The sequence below is a fragment of the Lissotriton vulgaris genome, chromosome 2_2 (assembly GCF_964263255.1).
Source record: "Lissotriton vulgaris chromosome 2_2, aLisVul1.2, whole genome shotgun sequence".
Taxonomy (NCBI): domain Eukaryota; kingdom Metazoa; phylum Chordata; class Amphibia; order Caudata; family Salamandridae; genus Lissotriton; species Lissotriton vulgaris.
Genome location: NC_141688.1, coordinates 215065506 through 215085376, shown reverse-complemented (window position 1 = coordinate 215085376; position 19871 = coordinate 215065506). Strand labels below are relative to the sequence as shown.

At 45.0% G+C, this 19871-nt stretch overlaps 1 protein-coding gene across 2 annotated transcripts in view; it reads left to right on the top strand.

The window, feature by feature from the left end:
• CTTN (cortactin) overlaps positions 1-19871 on the top strand; it is a 211206-nt gene that overhangs the window by 60254 nt on the left and 131081 nt on the right. For both annotated transcript variants that reach the window (XM_086959558.1, XM_086959559.1), the window contains exons 2-3: positions 9311-9394; positions 10019-10092. In XM_086959558.1, the coding sequence (XP_086815684.1) occupies positions 9311-9394; positions 10019-10092 (158 nt within the window). The remainder of the gene's footprint in view (positions 1-9310; positions 9395-10018; positions 10093-19871) is intronic.

The following is a 19871-nucleotide window of genomic DNA, read 5'->3' as shown; positions in this document are numbered from 1 at the left end:
ATACAATGGGAGGGGACTGGAACATAAGTAAAAGCAACATAGGGTAGGGGGAAGTAACAGAGGGAGCAGGTGGGGGTAGTACAAGGGCAACAGAGCAAAGCCTCAAGGAGAAAGACCTACGCAACGGAGGGGGCTCGAACACACACTCAAATGGAGTCTTCACACAAGAGAAAAAGGTAGGGCTTGAACAGCAAGCATTGATACCAGCCAATTTAAAGAGATTGTATAAAGCCATTACTCCATGCATGACGGGACAAGCACGAGATTGGTAAGTAGGGACACAAATAAGAAGCAAGCAAATCAGTGAGATGGAAAGCCAACCAATGGTTCGCATTGGGTTGGCTCAAAGCCTCTCTGTTCTTGGAAAGTCACAATATTCAATGCAACAGACCGCGCAAGAGCTTTACAAGCAGCTCGACCTAAAAAGTATCTTGTCTTGTCCTGAAACAAAAACCTACCTTTGCATTATTTTTACCATGAAAGGCAAAATCAGATAAGTGGGTTCATGTTGCTGCTGCAAGAGATTATTTTCCAAGAGGTCGATTTAACCTTAAATTTAGACCAGATTCATAAAAGGATTTTCTAGGTTAGTTGGGTTCTTTTGGCTCCTGTTGTGTGTAATGCGTAGTAACCACAAGACCAAGGCAGTGACTGCTGTATCTTTTAAAAAATATATATTTTTATTTGTATTTACAAATTACATATCACAGAAGACACAATAACATATAGCAGTTTTCGCAGTTGGTCGTATAGGGCAGCAATTACTGTTTTGTCAGTGTTTGCTTGTCCGCTCCTCGAAGTCTAGCACACATATAAGATAAAACGTAATTTGTTGCGATTGGGCGGGTATTAAGTTGGTACATAAAACATAAGTGAAAGGTGGTTATTTAGTGACCGAGCGCCGGACCCTTGAGGTTGTATTGAGCTGGTACAGCTTATTAGACATTGCAGTGTTATCGGCCCCTCTGAGGAAGGTCACCCAGTTCAGCCACCCCTTGAATGTGGCTTTGGAGGTGTCCTTCCATTTGGTTAGGACCGTTTTGACTGCTATCGTAAGGAGGAAATTCAGGAGGTTTCTGTCCTCTTTAGTGGTGATGTTTGGTGTAATATGTGCTGTGATAGTTGTGGCAAATGTTTCTTTTACGCTACAGCATAAGGTTTTGTTTATGAAGTCGAGCACCGTCTTCCAGAAGTTTTTGACCTTAGTGCAGCGATAGATGAGGTGCTCTAGGTCTCCTCTAACCGTGCCGCAGTTCCAGCAGGTATCGTTGTCTCTTAGGCCGATCAGAGCAACGCGGGCCAGTGTCCAGTATGCTTGGTGAAGAAGCCAGAATTTAGTTTGTGCCAGCACTGGGGATATCCTATTTTTTTATGGTGTCGCCTAGAGGGTTTGTAGCTCCTGTTCCGTGAGTTTGGAGCCGATCTGGTTTTCCCAGTAGCTGGTGTTTTTAGCGTTGTTTGGTGGAGACCGGTCAGAGGAGTTTGTAGAGGAGTGAGATTTGGTGCCCTGTCTTGTTTATTGTTTCCATATGCTGGGAGATTGATGGTTTATGTTTGCCTAATTCTGACTTTTTTTAGTGCAGTTTTGATTGCCAGGAATTTGTATAGTTCTATGTCAGGGAGACCGTGTCTTGTTTTCAGGCTGTTAAAGGTATAGGGTTCTCCTTCAGCTTCCAGTTGGGCAGGAAACGAAATCCCTAGCTTCCTCCATGACTCTGTCGAGTGATTTCCCTCTGTATTTAATCTTGGGGTTAACCCAGAGTTTCCCAATGTGAGTCTTTGATGCTGTTTACGAGTTTCTGATCTACTTTGAAGAACGCGTACCTTGTGATCCTAAAGATCAGGTTGTTCTTAAGCGCTTGTTTGATGTGAGAAGTGTTAGTGGGTCTGTGTTATTTAGAATGGCTTCTTCTATGGAGAGCCATGTCTGTGTGTATTGCTGTTTCGAGAGCACCCAGTGCATCCCCTGTCTGGCTATGAAGGCTAGTTGAAATGTTCTCCGGTCCGCCACGTTGAGCCCATCCAGATTCTACTCTAGTCTCAGTTTTTGGAGGCCTATTCTGGGTTTCTGGTCTCCATATAAATTTGTCTAGCCTTTGGTATAATTTCCTGTGGAAGTCGTCTGTGAGTGCTAGGAGTAGCATACCTGCTAGATAGTTAACTTTGGGAGTTATCAGAAAAAGGCTTTATTCGATTTTAGCAGAGACATAAAATCATAAAAGCAACAATCATATAAACCATTTTATAAAAATATCAACCAAACATTCAAATGAGATTAAATGAATACAGGTTAAATCCAAAGCATTTTCATATTAAAATTAACATACAATAGAATTCCGTTTCCTTAAGATACTTTAAAAAGAAAACAGCCCTAATCGGGACACATTTTTCATTTACCATTTGCTGTAGGAATAAGTAGGCTGGTCGATATTGGCGCCAGGAACCCTGCTTCATATATTGTCTAATCCATTTTTTATGTTCAAACTCATAATATTTACAAAATAAGATCACATGAAATGTGATCTGGAGTGATGAATTATTGCATGGACAGAGCTCCATATTCCTTGACCAGTAGATTTTTATAGGCGAGGTTAACAGGCAATGGAACATTTCGAATCTGAACCTAGTCAGAATAAATCGATCAAAATTCTTTGTGCAATGCGATAGATAGGGTTGAATCGCAAAGCAGGCTAAAGTCATTTGATGCTGAACTACAGGTGTTTTAGTGAGTTCACCCGAAGATCTTATTAGGTCAAAATGATCCATGCATAATTTTTTTAGTTCCTTTCTTGATAGCCTGCAGATTAGTTCAGGGTTAATATAAAATTCCGGTCTGTGGAGATCAGTTAATGTTTTTCTGACAGTCTAGCCATAGAATGCTTTTTGAGTCATCCAAAGCCATAACGTCCTTAATTATTTCCCGGTTAAGGCCCAACGCATCTACAGACCATACTCTCTGCCAGAGTAAAATTGGTTGTAATTTTACAAGATCGGAAATTAACTCCATACCTAGTTCTAAATGACAATTAAAAACTGACGATCCCTGTCGGAGCGCTAAAAGATATCTTAGTGACCATCATCTTTACAGTGTCTATTCTGCCCCACCAGGTGATGAATTTGGGTGACCAGGTTTCTAGTAGCCCCTTGATCTTCTCCTGAGTTATTTTCTCATTCTGTTCTAAGGTGCTTCTTAGGCTTTTCCCAAATTGAATAGCCAGGTATTTGACAAAACCAGGTTGCCAGGCCTGCCCCGAGGTCCCCATTACCTCTCTGGTTGTATGTATGTTGAGAGGCACAAATAACAGAAGAAGGGAGGTCTCCTTAATGATCCACTTTGGGACAAGGAGGATAGAAGTAAAGAACTTAACAAGTCCCAGTGTTCAACTCTTGAAAAGACCTCTTGTATGTTCCCCTCATAACTCAAAATACCAACCACATAGAAAGGTATACAATTTTAAACATACAATAAAAACAGTGAATTAAATTTTTTTTTTTTAAATTGAACAATTTATTACAAATCATTAAAATAGATGTTAGACAACATTGAGAGGCATGTATTCTGATATGCCTCTGAGTTTGTAACCTGCGTGGTAAGCGTATGTTTCAATTGTTTGCACGACTGCTGGTATGGATGGGCCTGGGGTTTCCCTTATTATGAGTAAGTCATCCGCATAGGCAGCAAGTTTGGCTGTGGTGTTGTTGACTGTTACCCCTGCTATGTCGCTGTTAGCGAAAGTGTCTCTAATCAGGGGTTCGAATGCTAATACGAATAGTAGTGGGGATAGCGGGCAGCCCTGTCTTGTCCCATTGTCCAGTTTAAATTGGGCCGCAGAACTTCCGTTAATAGCTATCTGTGCTTTGGAGTTTTTGTACAGTGCCATGACTTTCTTTGTGTAGCCATCACCTAGATTGTATGCCTGCATGCACTTCTCTAGGAAATGCCAGGATACTCTGTTGAAGGCCTTTTCTGCGTCTAGTGTGAATGCTACAGCAGAGTTGATTGATTTTGAGGAGTGCTCTATGACTTGGCAGAGGAGTCTCGTGTTATCGTGAGACATGCGTGTTTTCATGTAGCCCACCTGTGTGTTTCCAATCAGTTGTGGTAGTAGTTTGTTTAGCCTTGTGGCTAGCACTTTGGCGTATAGCTTGCAATCTAAGTTTATAAGTGAGATGGGGCGGTAGTTTTTGAGCCTTTGCGAGTCTTTGCCTTCTTTGGGTATGACAATTATGTTGGCTTGTGACATAGTTTCTGTTACTGATCCCGCTTTGGCGCAGTGGTTGAAGGTTTTAGTCAGGGCTGAGAGAAGATGATTTTGGAACGTTTTGTAGAAGGGTGCTGGGTACCCAACTGGGCCTGGGGCTTTGTTGTCTTTTAGTGATTTTATAGCTAACACAATCTCACGGCCTAGAGTTCTGGCTTCCTCTTCTGATATCTTGGGAAGGTTTAGTCTGTTTAGGTAGGCTGAGCTGCCCTTCAGGTCAATGTTGTCGTCTCTTTTGTAGAGGTCTTTGTCGAGTTCCATAAACGTGTGTAGGATATCCTTGTGTTGGGTGTGTGTCTTGTTGTTCGAATCTGTTATTGTGGAGATACAGTGTTGTCTTTTCTTGCGTTTGAGATATGATGCTAGTATTTTACCTGCCTTATTAGCTTCGCAGGTAGATTTGTTTGTATTTTCTTATCCACAGCCCTGCTCTTTCGCTAAGAATCCTGTTGAATTTGTATTTCTTCCCTATAAGCTCTACCAGGACAGCTGTGTTTGAGGTGTCCCTGATATGCCTAGTTTCCAGTTGTTTGATGTCCGTTTCTAGGTGTTCTAGCTGCCTTTTATGCTTTCCTCTCTCTTCTGGCCTTGATTTCTATCAGTGTTCCTCTGATGGTTGCCTTAAGGGCGTCCCATAGGCTTTTAGGAACTATGTCTGGTGTGGTGTTTTCTTTTATGTAGTCCTTGATGGCTTGCTCTATTTTGTCTTTGTCCTCCTGTCTCGCTAACGTTTTGTTGTTGAACCGCCATCTGCGGGTGGTGTGCTCATTATGCTGGCCTGTTAGATGTAGACTGATGCAAGAGAGGTCTGAGATTGTCCTTGCTGCAATATCTGTGTGTTCTATCAGGTGTGTGTGTGTGTGTGTGAGCCTGAGATGAGGATGTAGTCCATTCTGCTGTAGGAGTTGTGTGGGTTGGAGTAGAAGGTGAAGTCTCTAGTGTCTGGGTATTGTAGGCGCCATGGGTCTTGCAGGTCGAATCTATTGCATATGTTTTTCAGTATGTTGTAGGGAGCTGGAGGCCGTGTTTTGGAGCCGGATTGTCTGTCAAGGGTGTAGTCTAGGACTAGGTTTAAGTCCCCGCCCACTATGTTCATGTCGTTCGCCTGGTTTGCTTCTAGTTCTCTTGACACCCCCTCCCAGTATGTTGTGTTGTCTATGTTTGGTGCAAATATATGTTTGTTACTAGTATAGTTTCTTCTCCTCTTTTGATTTTGGTGATCAGAAGTCTACCATCGTTGTCGTGCTGCTCATTCTCAATGGTAAGCTTGGACTTAGTGTTAACTATGGTGATTACTCCTCGTTTTTTGCCTACCGCAGGTGAGCAGGCTAGCTGGCCTATCCTTCTCGCTCTAAGCTTTCTCGCGTCTTCCATGGAAAGTTTGGTTTCTTGTAGGAGAATAATATCGCCTTTGGTCTTTGTCAGGTAATCTAATGTTTTTTTCCTTTTAATTGGGTGATTCAGACCCTTGACATTGAGGGAAATAATCTTTAGGTCGGTCAGCAATGCGTTGTTATTTATTGTGTTGGCCAACGGATCGCTGTCTTGCAGGTGAGCATTTACTGAGATCTTTAGTTGCCTGTGGTCTGTCTATGCTCGCCGTGTTAGTTGGTAATAGCCTGCGCATTGATCCATGCTTTCTGTCTAGGGGTATGGTATTGACAAGCACGTGACATACTGGACAAACTTGACAAGGAGAACAAACATGACGGACGGAACAAACCCCCTTCTCCCTTCTCCCCCCCCCCCACCTCTCTTTCCCCTTCCCGATGTGTTGAACTGTAGACTTGCGATAGCAAGGTCCCTCCCACCCCGCTACTACTCTGGGATAGCTTGATACGTTAGTCTGTTTCAGTTATATTTCTCCTGTTACATTAGATTGGTGGGCGCATCTAAAGCCCCTCCCTGATCAGTAGCAGTTACTTGCTTAACTTCTCAAAGGATACCCTTGTTGATCCGTAACAGTCACTTTGCATTGAGTTGTGAAGGATACTCTCCACGATCAGTAACAGATACTGTTCAGGGAAGGTATCCTTTAAAACTCAATGAAAAGTAAGTTATTTTGTATAGAGGTTTTTACAGGATATAGATAGTTGTTGGTTTTTTTTCCCCTTGATTGGTCTGGACAGACTTTCATTCTTAGAGTACTTGTTCTTGTCTTTCTGTGAGGTAGGTACTGTTGCGAGGTGTAGTACAGCTTTCGAGGTAGTTTTCCTTTACTTTAGTGTCTGTAATGTCTGTAGTGTCTTTTAACTTGTCTTTCTGGGAGTTAGTTCATCTAGCCTTCTATGAGGTAGGATCTGTTTTAAGCTTAGGTCGAGCTTCCGTGCTCTTTCGGTGGATCTTCTTAATTTAGTGTCTACGGTGACCTTTTACATTGTCTCTCCGTGAGGTAGAATCTGTGGTCTGATGGAAGTTTTTCTTCCTGTTGTTGTCAGTGTGGTATTCTGATCTAGACCATACCGTTATGAAGGTCCGGTGAGGCGCTACTTTTGCTTGACATGGCTGTCGTTTGCATTTCTTGTAATGTGGGCCCCACTAGGTATCGTGATAGTTCAGCTGGGTCTTCGAAGGTTAACATGGTTCCTTTGTTTATCCTGAACCTTGATGGGCCGGTGAGGGTGAAGTTGATGTTTTCTTTCCTTAGCTTTTCTCTTTGGGTCAGGAAGCCTATCCTGATGTCTACTGTTGTCTACGAGTAGTCATGCGTGAGGATAATCTTGTGTCCGTTCCATTGTAGGTTTGGGGTCTTCCTTGCTACTCCAAAGATGACCTCTGTTTGGTGAGAGCTTAGTGGTTTGCATATTATCGGCCTTGGCCCTGGTCTGCTGCTTTGTTTGAAAGCCAGGACTCTGTAAGCTTTGTCCAGCTCGAAGGGGTTTTCAGATTTGAGATTCGTTAGCTTTTTATAAGATTCTGTAACAGTGCAATGCACGATTCTGTAACAGTGCAACGCACGAGCCAGCTTTATCCTCTTCTCCGTCTGGTACCCCCAGAATTCTTATGTTTCCCTTTCTTTGTCGGTCTTCAAATTCTGCTGCTTCGAAGCTCTTGTTACTGCACAGTGGTGTTTGCTGGGTTGCCTGCTCCTGTTAGCCGGTTTTGTTCCACTCAATTACCCTTTGAGCGGCTTCTGGTTTTAAAGTCTTCTGCTTGCTTTCTTTCTTTTGTACCCCCTAGTCTGTTTGCTCTTATACACCGCGTTTCTTGGGGGCCTTCCCTCCGCCGTGATTGTTTTTGGTATTTTTGTTGTTGGTAGTATAGTCTGTTTTTGACAACACTCTTCTTATCCCACCCACCGTCGTTCGTAACTTTCTTTTTTAGCTCTTTGTGGTGTGCCTTGGCATATTAAACTGTATAACATGAAAAAGTGGTATCCCCGCAATACAAATAGGAGAAAAGTTCCAATATATAAAGACAAATGCCCACAGAAAAGCTAATAGGCTTTCATTATTTATTTTTCATTTTAATCATTTTCTTTTTCATTAAATAGGCAAAAGGTAAAATATAAAAAACAGTTCATTTTGATAAATTCATGACATAAATTCCATAAGACATTTAGAAAAGAAACAGTCCAACAAAAAAATATACAGTTCAGTATAAATAACAATTCACACTTTCTCTTTCAAGCAACCATCAACCCACTCACACAACACTCACTCAATTCAAAAATGTAAAAAACATAGCACAGTACATCAAGCAACAAAAGAAGAGCGACCACCTAATCATACACTGAAGAAAAGCGCTTTTCTTCTGTGTATGATTAGGTTGTCTCTCTCCTTTTTTTTTTTTTTTTTTTTTTTGCTTGATGTAATGTACAATGTTTTTTACATTTTTGAATTGAGTGAGTGTTTTGTGTGAGTGGGTTGATGGTTGCTTGAAAGAGAAAGTGTGAATTGTTATTTATACTGAACTGTATATTTTTTTGTTGGACTGTTTCTTTTCTAAATGTCTTATGGAATGTTATATGTCATGAATTTATCAAAATGAACAGTTTTGTATATTTTACCTTTTGCCTATTTAACCCCATCGCTGCGGCGGCTATTCCGCCGCAGCGTTAAGAGGGCGGGGCGGCCGCGCGCCGCCCGCATGCTGGTGACAGAACCGCTCAGTCATCAGCCGCGGTTGGGCTGTGCTCGTGACGGAGCGGTTCCGTCATGGCCCCGCCCGCCTAATAGAACGCGCCGCGCAGGCACTCCGATCTCTATCTTTTTTCCTCGGTGCATTACTGCCGGGGTCTGGGTCTCATTTTGCCGCCGCCATCTTGATAGCTCGGGTATTCAGCTACATTGTTGCTAACCTTCTTTTTTCCGTTGTTTGGTTTCAGATTTATACCGCGATGGTGGTTTCTTCATTCAGACCGTAATATCTCGTGGTTTTCTTGAGTTCCATCCCGAGGTGTAGCGGAGCTCTGGACTCTGGCAACTCTTCCCATTGCCATCCAAGCCGCGCCCCCCTAACTGCTGTATCATTAAGCACTTACTGAAACTTTTTTCTGGCTTCCCTGCTATTCAATAGCGAGCACACCCTGCTCTGAAATGTCTAAAACTATTTTGTCTTCTTTAATGAGTATGCGTTTCTCTTTGCCAGGATGGTGGGAATCGCAGGCTAGTGCAGCAGGGTATCTATCTGTATGCATGGTTTTGCAAGCCTTAGCCATTCAGTAAAGCTTGGGCTGCGTGGTCCTAAAATCATAAGTGTTCAGTGAACCTACTTATTTAACTGTCAGACTTTTCAACCTTAAAACCCTTCTAGATCTCTTCCCTGATAGATCATATTGGCATGAAGTCTTGGAAATGCCATTAACAAATAAGTCCTGTTGTGAGGATGTTCCTGGAATTGACTTAAGGAACAGCAATAAATCCAGGTTACTATGAAAGGATCAGAGACCTTGCTCGAGCAGATGAGTGGGTCCGCTAAAGAGCCCTCTCATTAGTCTGACACATGCAGTCCTATAGATTGCACAACTATATGGTATGGGATACATCCTGGTGAAAAGAACCATGAATGAGACATCTTTCTGACTCTGCCTACGTCTTGCCTTACAGATGTGGAAGTCTTCCGCGGGACACTCCTTTTCAGTCTCCACAGAAGATGGCGCAGACGACTGGGAAACTGATCCTGATTTTGTGGTAAATATATGTTGATTTTAAAACTTTTTATTAATGCTTGTGACCCATGTTCACATTAAAGAGTTATCTTCAATAATGGCCAAAATTGATTGCTGTAGTGTGGAGCGTTCTCATTATCCCTACGTGGCCACTGTTGAAGAGCTGCTCAGGTCAGTTTTGAGGACTCCTTCATCCAACATCTGCCCTGTGCTGCTTTCAGTGCTTGGTGCTAGGGCTGCTTTGCAACATCCTATTGTATTCACCATTTATGCAGCACTTTATACCCCGAAGAAGCCCAAAGTATTCTTGGTGTAATTGATATTTTTGGACACCCTTTCGGAGTGTGGTTGGAAGTAGGTTGGCTGTAGTATGCCTTTTGGTGGGTGAAGCATGTGTGGTCTTAGGACTTGTTTTAAGTGTTAAAATAGATGCAGTTCAGCACAGCTACCGGCTAAGGTGCACAGATTATATGCCGCTTGCTTAGTAATTGTGAAAAAAGGGAGATCTTTAGATCAAATGGTCAATTTGCAGACCGTTTGTCAGAAAGATCTGGTGTGCAAATTAATTGTAAGCATTGTTGATTTGCTCCTCTCCTGTTACAGCGCTGCCATTCACTCCTCTGTTAACTGAAGCCTATTTTTACAGAACGACGTGAGCGAGAAAGAGCAAAGGTGGGGCGCGAAAACTGTCGAAGGATCCGGCCATCAAGAACACATAAAGTAAATATTTCATTGATTGAGTTTTCTTGTCTCGTGCATGTTTGTTATTCTCGAGTTCATGTGCATCTGTCTGACATTTTGCCACTCTGACACACTCCTACGTAGTGCCATGACGCCTTAGAGTGTAGGCATACTTGCAAAAAATCGTATAGGATAGACGAAATCTGGTGTTTCTCATAGATACCGTACTACTTCATATTCCTGAAAACTGTCTTCTCACAAATATATACACTTGATAGTATTTGGTGCTGTTATTTTTAGGACTCCCCTACAGACAGCTGTTGTGTGTCAAAGACTTCATTACCAATACATTTACATAAACACATCAATACATGCATGCACACAGTTTACAAAAGTGAAAGGGAAAGACCAAAAGCAGAACCATTGATTATTGGTATTTATTTTTTTACTTTACCAACTGAACATGTTAACTTAAATCCAAGAACAATCCTCCAAATTGGCTGCTGATGCATCAGAGTACGTGCAAATGCATCTTTGTGCTACAACGCATGTACACCCTGGTGGCCATTACGAAATACTTTTGTTTGCAAAAAGGGCTGTATATGCATGTACGTACTTTGTAATGCTCCGGTTGTCATCGTAGAATTTGTTTTCTCAAACTGAAAGTATTTCAAGATGGCCCGGCACATGTATGTATATGTTCTCACACACAGAACTTCACGTGTAACTTATTTTTAGGTCTCGTAAGAGGCGAGGGCTTGAGCGGCGACGCTGCTCTGGTCATGCCCTGCGAGAGATTTTGTTCTAAAAAGGGTCCTGTAAGCCCCGCCCCTCCTTGGGTAGCGACAGTGTTCATGGTAAACGATTTTATTTATTATTTTATTTATTTGTGTATTTTGTAAAGCGCAACAGCTGCCCCAACGGGGCGTCCCGGCGCTGATAAATCATGGAACTTAGAGGCTAGGCACCAATGGGGCATTATATGGGGAAGAGATGTGTTTTCAGGGACTTTCGGAATGCTAATTCGGTTTGACAGGCTCGTAATGCAACCGGGAGGTTATTCCAACACCGAGTGGCACAGACCTCGAATGTTTTCCCTCCGGCGCGAGTACGTTTAAATCTAGGGGTTTCCAGCAGAAGTAGGGAATTTGAGCGTAATGTCCTGGTGTTGACATACGGTCTCAGAGTGCTTTTCAGATGGGCCGAGCCTTTGCCCTTGGAGGCCCGGAAAGCCAGGGTCATGGCCTTAAAAATACATCTCTTGGAAATGGGGAGCCAGTGGAGTTTACGGAGGTGTGGGGAGATATGATGTCTGGCAGGAATTCTCTCCACCAGCCGAGCAGCAGCATTCTGGACAGTCTGTAACTTGTGGCATAGGCCTACTGTGATGCCAAGATATAGTGCGTTGGCATAGTCCAGGTGAGATATTATCAGGGCTTGTACCACAGTCTTACGGCAGTCCATCGGCAGGTAGTTGATGAGCCGTCTAATTGTCTTGATCTTAGCAAAACAGGATGCTGCTACTGTTTGAACCTGGGCGTTGAAACTGAGATTATCCCAGCGCACTCCCAGGTTTCTCACCGAGTCTTTAGGCGTGGGGGCATGGCTGAGATCATCCGGCCACCATAAATTAGAATCAAGAGGGGATGATGAGTTAAAAAACAGAATCTCTGTCTTTCCAGCGTTGAGTCGGAGGGAATTGGAGTCCATCCAGCTAGAGATGTCTCTTAGACAGTTTTTCAATGGGTCGAAGGCAGAGGCAGTGGGGGTATCAAAGGTGAAGAGTAACTGAATGTCGTCAGCGTAGGAGGTGGATTTAATCCCAGTTTGCGCAATCAGTTTAGCCAAGGGGGAAAAGTAAACATTGAACAAGAGCGGGCTCAGGGAGGAGCCCTGTGGAACTCCCCATTTAAGTGGTCTAGCGGTGGAGGTGTAGGGAGGGGTGTATACCTGCTGAGTACGGTCACCCAGGTAGGAAGAGAGCCATCTCAACACTGTACCGCCAATACCCAGGTCTCCCAGCCTTCTCAGCAGGATCTTATGAGAGACGGTGTCAAATGCTGCTGAGAGATCCAGCAGCACTAACACCGCCCTCGACCCTCGATCCAGCGTCCATCTTACCGAGTCAGCCATTTCAACAAGGGCCGACTCCGTGCTGTGGCCCGATCGAAAGCCGTGCTGAGAGTCATGCAGGAGCCCATGGGATTCAATATAGTTGGCAAGCTGGGCGTGCACCAGTTTTTCCAGGATCTTAGCTGGGGCAGGCAGGAGAGAGATGGGCCTGTAGTTACTAGGGTTATCTGGGTCAAGATCAGGTTTCTTAAGGATGGGGACTAGGGACGCATGCTTCCATTTTGCGGGAAAAATGCCCGTTCTCAGGGATTCGTTCCAGATATGGTTAAGGAATGGGTTGAGCAGGGGTGCCAGTTTTTTATATTGTTTGGCTGGCAAAGGGTCCTTGGGGGAGCCAGATTTACAGTTGAGTAATTCTACCAGTGTGTCAGCCTCAGAGATATCTGCAAACTCTAGCAATGAGGGTGACTGTAGCGGATACGTAGTAGATTCCTCACCCGACCCTGCACTACTGCTGATGGGAAAGGAGGAGTAAATAGCCTGGATTTTTTCCTCAAAGAATTGTGAAAGTTTATCACACAGAGACTGGGAGGCTGGTTGAGTTCGAGTCAGAGCGCTGGGGTCCGTAAAGGATCTGACTATGTTGAAAATCTCCCTGGCGCCGTTACTGGCATGTTTAATTCTGGAAGCCAGGAAGTCCCTTTTATGATCCTCAATCATTCTGCGGTATTCTTTTAGAGCTGTTTTATAGGTGATTTTACTGTCGAGGGAATAGTTCTGCCTCCAGGAGCGTTCGAGGGCTTTGCATGAAGCCTTTTTCTGGCGAAGCATGTCAGAGTACCAGGGTGCGGATGGAGTGGCCCTGTAGGTTTTGATGGGTTTGAGAGGGGCCATAGCCTCTAGGGCTTGGCCGATCCAGGCGTCGAAATGGTCAATACCACCATCCGGATCAGATGATGGGGAGGGTAGAAAATTATTCTGGTGTTCCTGGAGCGTTTCAAGGGTGATACGACTCCAGTTTCTGCCTGATGCTTTGGGGGCGATGGTAGGTCTGATGGAGCGGGAGATGATGATCTCAAAAGAGATGAGAAAGTGATCTGACCAGGTGACCGGGATGGGTGCTGATGCATCAGAGTACGTGCAAATGCATCTTTGTGCTACAACGCATGTACACCCTGGTGGCCATTACGAAATACTTTTGTTTGCAAAAAGGGCTGTATATGCATGTACGTACTTTGTAATGCTCCGGTTGTCATCGTAGAATTTGTTTTCTCAAACTGAAAGTATTTCAAGATGGCCCGGCACATGTATGTATATGTTCTCACACACAGAACTTCACGTGTAACTTATTTTTAGGTCTCGTAAGAGGCGAGGGCTTGAGCGGCGACGCTGCTCTGGTCATGCCCTGCGAGAGATTTTGTTCTAAAAAGGGTCCTGTAAGCCCCGCCCCTCCTTGGGTAGCGTCAGTGTTCATGGTAAACGATGGCTTCCCATTGGAAAAGAGGGGTTTTTGGTGCCACCCTGTCTGTTTTTTGGACAGCCTCTCCGGACATCGTAGCTGGCGTAAAGACATTTCTTATCAGCTTGTTTATTTAGCAAGCTGATCAGAGTCTTCCAGAGAGCTGGGCGGTGCACAGGCATTCCGAGGGCACCTTCACCCTCCCCCCCCCCCCCCACCCCTCCTCCTCGCGTGTCAAGCAAAGGTTCAGTGCGTCTTCTGTTTCCCTCTCCCCTCTACCCCCACCCCACTCTCAAGCCGTGCCCTCTTAAAATACTGTAGAGCAGCCCGGTTCTATAGGATGGTCCGGGTGGGCCAGGCCCACCCAAACATGAGCCTGGCCCACCCAAACATGAGCCTTGGCCCGAGGCCTTATATGACCGTTCCCCTCCCCCCATCATTGTTCAGGCTGGCTCTCCTGATCCGAAGTCAAGAGGCTGCTGCAGCCTCTGCGCAGCCCAGCACAGATTATCGTGGCCCATTGTCACATATAGAATCACAATGGGCCAAAGCCAGCAGGCACAGCATGTGGTGGGAGCTCCGGCCCTGGCCTTAGGGCACAGGTCTTCCCTGGGGGTCCGTGAATGCATTCCCAGGGGGGCACACCTGCGTCTGCAAGGAAGGAATTGTAAATGAATGAAGATAGCCTGGAAGGGTCGCCGTTTATCTGGTGAGTTCACAGGCTGTCTTCTTTTATATGCAGTAGTTAAACAGCATAAAAAGTTTGCACCTGTAATCCTGAGTGTTTCCTGGGGCACTGTCAGTGAGTAGGGAGACGGGGTTCAAGGGTAAACACAATATGCTAATAACTATGTAATTTTTTCATCTTCATATAATTACATATATAAACAAGCACTGGCGTTGCCAATAGGTCTCGCAGTTGGAAAGTTGGAGCTATTACAATTGCAAATAACAATGCCTTTTATTTTTATTTTGCATGTTAAAAACATAAAGGGCTTTGTCATTTACAAAAACAATATCTCCAACTTTCCTACTGCGAGACCTATTGTGCACTGCACAGTGTGTGTGAAAGTGGCACTGCGTGGGTGTGAGTGGCTTTGAGTGAGTGTAGTTGCGTGGGTGAGTGGCGTTGCATGGGTGAGTGGCGTTGCATGGGTGAGTGGCGTTGCGTGTGTGAGTGGCGTTGCGTGTGTGAGTGGCGTTGCGTGTGTGAGTGGCGTTGCGTGTGTGATTTGCGTTGCGTGTGTGATTTGCGTTGCGTGTGTGATTTGCGTTGCGTGTGTGATTTGCGTTGCGTGTGTGATTGGCATTGCATGGGTGAGTGGCGTTGCGTGTGTGAGAGTGGGCTTGCGTGGGTGTGAGTGGCGTTGTGTGTCTGAAAGTGGTGCTGTGTGGGTAAAAGTGGCACTGCGTGGGTGTGAGTGGCGTTGCGTGTGTGAGTGGCGTTGCATGTGTGAGTGGCGTTGCGTGTGTGAGTGGCGTGTGTGTGAGTGGCGTTGCGTGTGTGAGTGGCGTTGCGTGTGTGAGTGGCGTTGCGTGTGTGAGTGGCGTTGCGTGCGTGAGTGGCGTTGCGTGCGTGAGTGGCGTTGCGTGCGTGAGTGGCGTTGCATGTGTGAGTGGCGTTGCATGTGTGAGTGGCGTTGGGTGGTTGAGTGGCGTTGGGTGGTTGAGTGGCGTTGGGTGGTTGAGTGGCGTTGGGTGGTTGAGTGGCGTTGGGTGGTTGAGTGGCGTTGGGTGGTTGAGTGGCGTTGGGTGGTTGAGTGGCGTTGGGTGGTTGAGTGGCGTTGGGTGGTTGAGTGGCGTTGCATGTGTGAGTGGCGTTGCATGTGTGAGTGGCGTTGCATGTGTGAGTGGCGTTGCATGTGTGAGTGGCGTTGCATGTGTGAGTGGCGTTGCATGGTTGCGTGGCGTTGCGTGGTTGAGTGGCGTTGCATGTGTCAGAGGCTAAATGTAGCACAGGGAGACCTCCAGCGGTAAGACAATCAAAAACAACTTAGAAAACATTTCACAGTATGAAAAGATCAAACTCATGAACGAGCGTGATACACCTCAGCTAAAAATCATGATAAATAACACACATTAGAAGTGAAACTGCAAGTACAGAAGGACCAGCTTTGCTTGTTTAAAACTCCGAGGCAAAAGAAGAGGACATATGTACTTATGACATATGCTCTCCCACTTAAGGCAGATGAGTGTAATGTGTAAAGCGTATTGTGGAGCAACCATGTCACATGAGCAGATCGTGGTGTCTGAGGACTTATGCCATCCCGCTAAGAGTTGTGGCAACAAATGAAATAAATAAATAAAACGCATACACCATGAAGCAGACACAGGGACGTGGACACCGCGCTAAGCCAAGAAGATAAAGAATGGCAGCCGAAGCAAATACAAACAAGCAGCAATTGGCCACGGCCTGCCTGCGAGGCTCAAAGTGTTAGAAGGCAGGTCTTGGGCAGAGGCAGAGTACTGACTTAGGAATGACTGTGAGGCGCATTGGTGTGAAGCACATCAAAGGCCTTCTACTCCCCTAATTAGGTGAGGAGAAGCCGTTTCGGGAAACTGAAAGTACGGCCGGCCTGCGGCCGGCCATGAATAATTAGGGGAGGAGAAGCCCTTTGATGTGCTGGGCTGGCCCTGAATGCGCGTGCATGTTTAATCACGTGGTTCACGTGAACTGCATGAAAACCGCGGGGCTGAAAGCCCTTTGGTTTGACGATGTTTTCGCCACTTGAATTCTCGCTCCGCTCGATGCGCTTGCGCACATCGATAGGTCGCGAGACCTAAAAACGCGCGCACACAGTAAATGAAAAAAACAAAGCAAATGAAACGAATTTTCGGAAAATATACTCTCTTACGTTATAAACCTCGTTATCTAAAGCAATCGCTGCAGATTTCTGTGTCTGACCATAGAGTCGCCGATTTGAATCCTGGTTTTCACAGTGGGAAATAGTAACTAGTATATTTATAGAGCTACACGTTCCATGCCTTTGGTAAAAAGCACTTTGACATCACATAAAGCATATATTAGCTCCTCGGCTGCTTTTATGTGTGTTGCTTAACCAGTTGCATAGGGTCCAGTGTCCTGAGAGGCCTAATAAAGCCAGGATCACTGGAATTATGTGGCAGGGTAGGACCAAATCACGTGGCAGGGTTGACTAAATTATGTGGCAAGAAAAGAAAAATTATGTTGGGTTATACAGAACATTTTGTCATGCATCTACTTAGTTTTTTCCAAATGTAAAAATGACAAGGTAACAATCTGGGCATTGATTTCACCTCATTAATGCTGGTTTAATACCCAAATATAGCAAAAAGCAAAAGAAAGGTGACCAGTCAAGCTTTGCGAAGGGCGTTTCACAGAGAAACGAGAGCACCTTTATTGCGAAAAGGTGGGGGCAGCACGTTGGAGCTCATAATTTCTAAAAGGGAGGAGTTGTGTCCTAATGGCAAGAGCTTCCTACTTTGGAACCTAGTTCAGGTCCTCCTGTCAGCTCAACTCAAATCACTTAATAGTCAAGTGCCTTAAATAAAAAAAAAATATAATAAATTAATATAAACTTGTATTTGTGTTATGTAAATGGTGCTTTTTTAAAGTTTCCCAAAGCCCTTGGGCCGGGTCCTCCTTACGTAAAACCAAAAAAGGGATGGATAACCTGTTTCAAGATTGGAGTGATTGTCATGGTCCGTAAGTTGTGAAAGATGCAGAGGAGGTAGGGGGCTACTTAGGGCCACAGCTATCATTAGTGCAGAAAGTAAAATTCCATTGGGGCCCAGGAGTGCAAGGGGCTCACAAGAACCAATTTATTGAGAGAACAGGTTTTTTGTCTATTTCTGTTATTGTTTGATGATTTTCCCTATCAAATGTTTCATATTTACTGTGGATTATGAGCTACAAAAAGTATCCATTATATGATCTCAAAAGCTCTGCCTTTGCACTCAGCCCTGCCTCTCCTGTTTCCCGATCCTTGCACTAAAGTTTTGCAGGGGTCCCCGACTTAAAAACATTTTGCTTTGGGAGCTCCATGCAAAAAAGTTTGAAGACCACTGCCTTAGGGTATGGCATTGAGGCCTCACCACGGGAGATGCTGCTACAGCGGGCCAGACCTTTCACTCTCCTTGGAACAGGAAGTGATGAGGGCAATAAACAGGGTTTTGCTCCCTCCCTCCTCGCAGTAGATGGCTGGCCCGACTCGAACTCAATCTTGCCAGGCAAGGCATCCTCACTGCTCTACCAGCCTCCCATCTCAAACTCTGAATTTAACCAGAAACCAACCCCCACCTATCTCTTTGAGATGCTGCATTTAATGTATATGCTTTGTCAGCAGATGCCCTTTGCAGCGAGTTTCCTGGGCCCTAGTGGCACCGCAGTGTAACTTTTAAGTTACCTCAGTCAAAGGAGGGCCACCACAGAAACTGTTATGGTTTTTCTGAGAGACCAAATGTTTGATCATGTACTCCTTCCGTGGAAAAATAAATAAAGCCCTTTCAAGCGAAACTGAAAATGTTTACGCCATAGTTTATTTGTTCAGACAGCACAGTCATTAACTGCTGCCTGCTGGGGTGTATTGAAATAACCAGGGCCACTGGAATTATGCACCATTGGGAAGGGAGCCTGGCTGCTTGCATCCTGGGCAGGAGCCGAGAAGACGTTAAACCCCCCCTGCGTGACCCCGCCTGCCCCCTCTCCCTCCCCCGTGAGTCATGCCGGACGCGACTAACTCAGTGGCCCACCCAAATGCACCATTGGCCCACCCAAATAACAATTCCTAGAGCCGGGCCTGCTGTAGAGGTGCCCCATTAACTGGCTATCCATCTCGGGGGTGGGGAGGGGGGTCTCTAATTAATTGATAATTGCCATATCTATGCAGAAGTCCGATTAAATCCATTTCATGCCTCCAGTGAAATGCCCATGAAACGCAAGTTAGATTTTTGCTGCCCTGTTAAGATGCTTAAAAGAAACACCAGGAGAATGTCTCCTCGGTTCGTTCTAGCACATGCGTTGGACGATTCCACTTGTAAAACTGTCCTATGTTCATAATTTAAAAACACTTGTATCGCACAATGAATTGCGTATTTACGGCCAGAAAAGAGCGCAGCGGCTCTCTCTCGTTATTTTACTAATAAAGTACATTGGGGGGCGCCATGATTTATATTCTGGGAGACAGGCTTGGGGGACGGGGAAAGTGGGGCGTTGAACTGGTGACTCGCATTTGTGAATCTGAGGGGGGGGTGGAGAGAAGTTGGGGGGGGGGGTTGCATAGCAGGCCAGCCCCGCCCGTCCCCTGGAGTTCCTGTTCCTCTTGAATACGTTCTTTGTATTAACCCGATCGACATGCAGCAAGTGTTTTCAGCACTGTCCCTCGGGGGCTTGAGGGGGAGGCGGAAGCCGGCAGAGGAGGATCCCAGGTACCCCACCCTGTCAGGAAGAAAAAACAAGCATTTGCAATGCAATAGGTCTCGCATTAGGATAGTTTGAGTATTGGTATTGTAAATGACATTTTCTTTATTTATGTGTTGGTTTTGAAAATAGCGAAATTAATAGCTTTGTCATTTTCAATACCAATAGTTATAACTTTCGCAAATGTGACACCTATAGCTTTTTTAATGCAATGTGTGTTGTATTTGACTTAGATGTATTGATATTACAAACAACAATGGCTTTTAATTTTTTCTAATAATCCTTAAATAAAAGTTCTTGTAATTTATAATAGCAATAGCTTAAACTTTTGTAAATAACTTTTATGAAGATTATGTTCAGTGTATTTTATTGTGACGAATCCAAAAACAGAAGTGAAATATTAACATCTTTTTGTGACATTTGTAATAAAGCTTGAAACATTGATAGAACATATTTGAACCAGTTGTTGTTGAATGGTTGCACAGATTGATGCTGTGGTGGCGCTGAGTGATATTGTGGTGGCGCTGAGTGAGGTTGTGGTGTCGACGAGTGATGCAGTGGCGTTCAGTGATGCTGTGGTAGCGCATAGTGATGTTGTGGTGCCCCTGAGTGATGATGTTGTGATGCTGTGGTGATGCGATAGATAGAGTGAGTGCGAGCGATAGATAGATAGAGGGAGGGCAATAGATAGAGTGAGGGCGATAGATGGATAGATAGAATGAGGGCGATAGACAGACAGAGTGAAGGCGATAGATAGACAGAGTGAGGGCAATAGAAAGATAGAAAGAGTGAGGGCGATAGAGTGAGGGCGATAGAGTGAGGGCGATAGAGTGAGGGCGATAGAGTGAGGGCGATAGAGTGAGGGCGATAGAGTGAGGGCGATAGAGT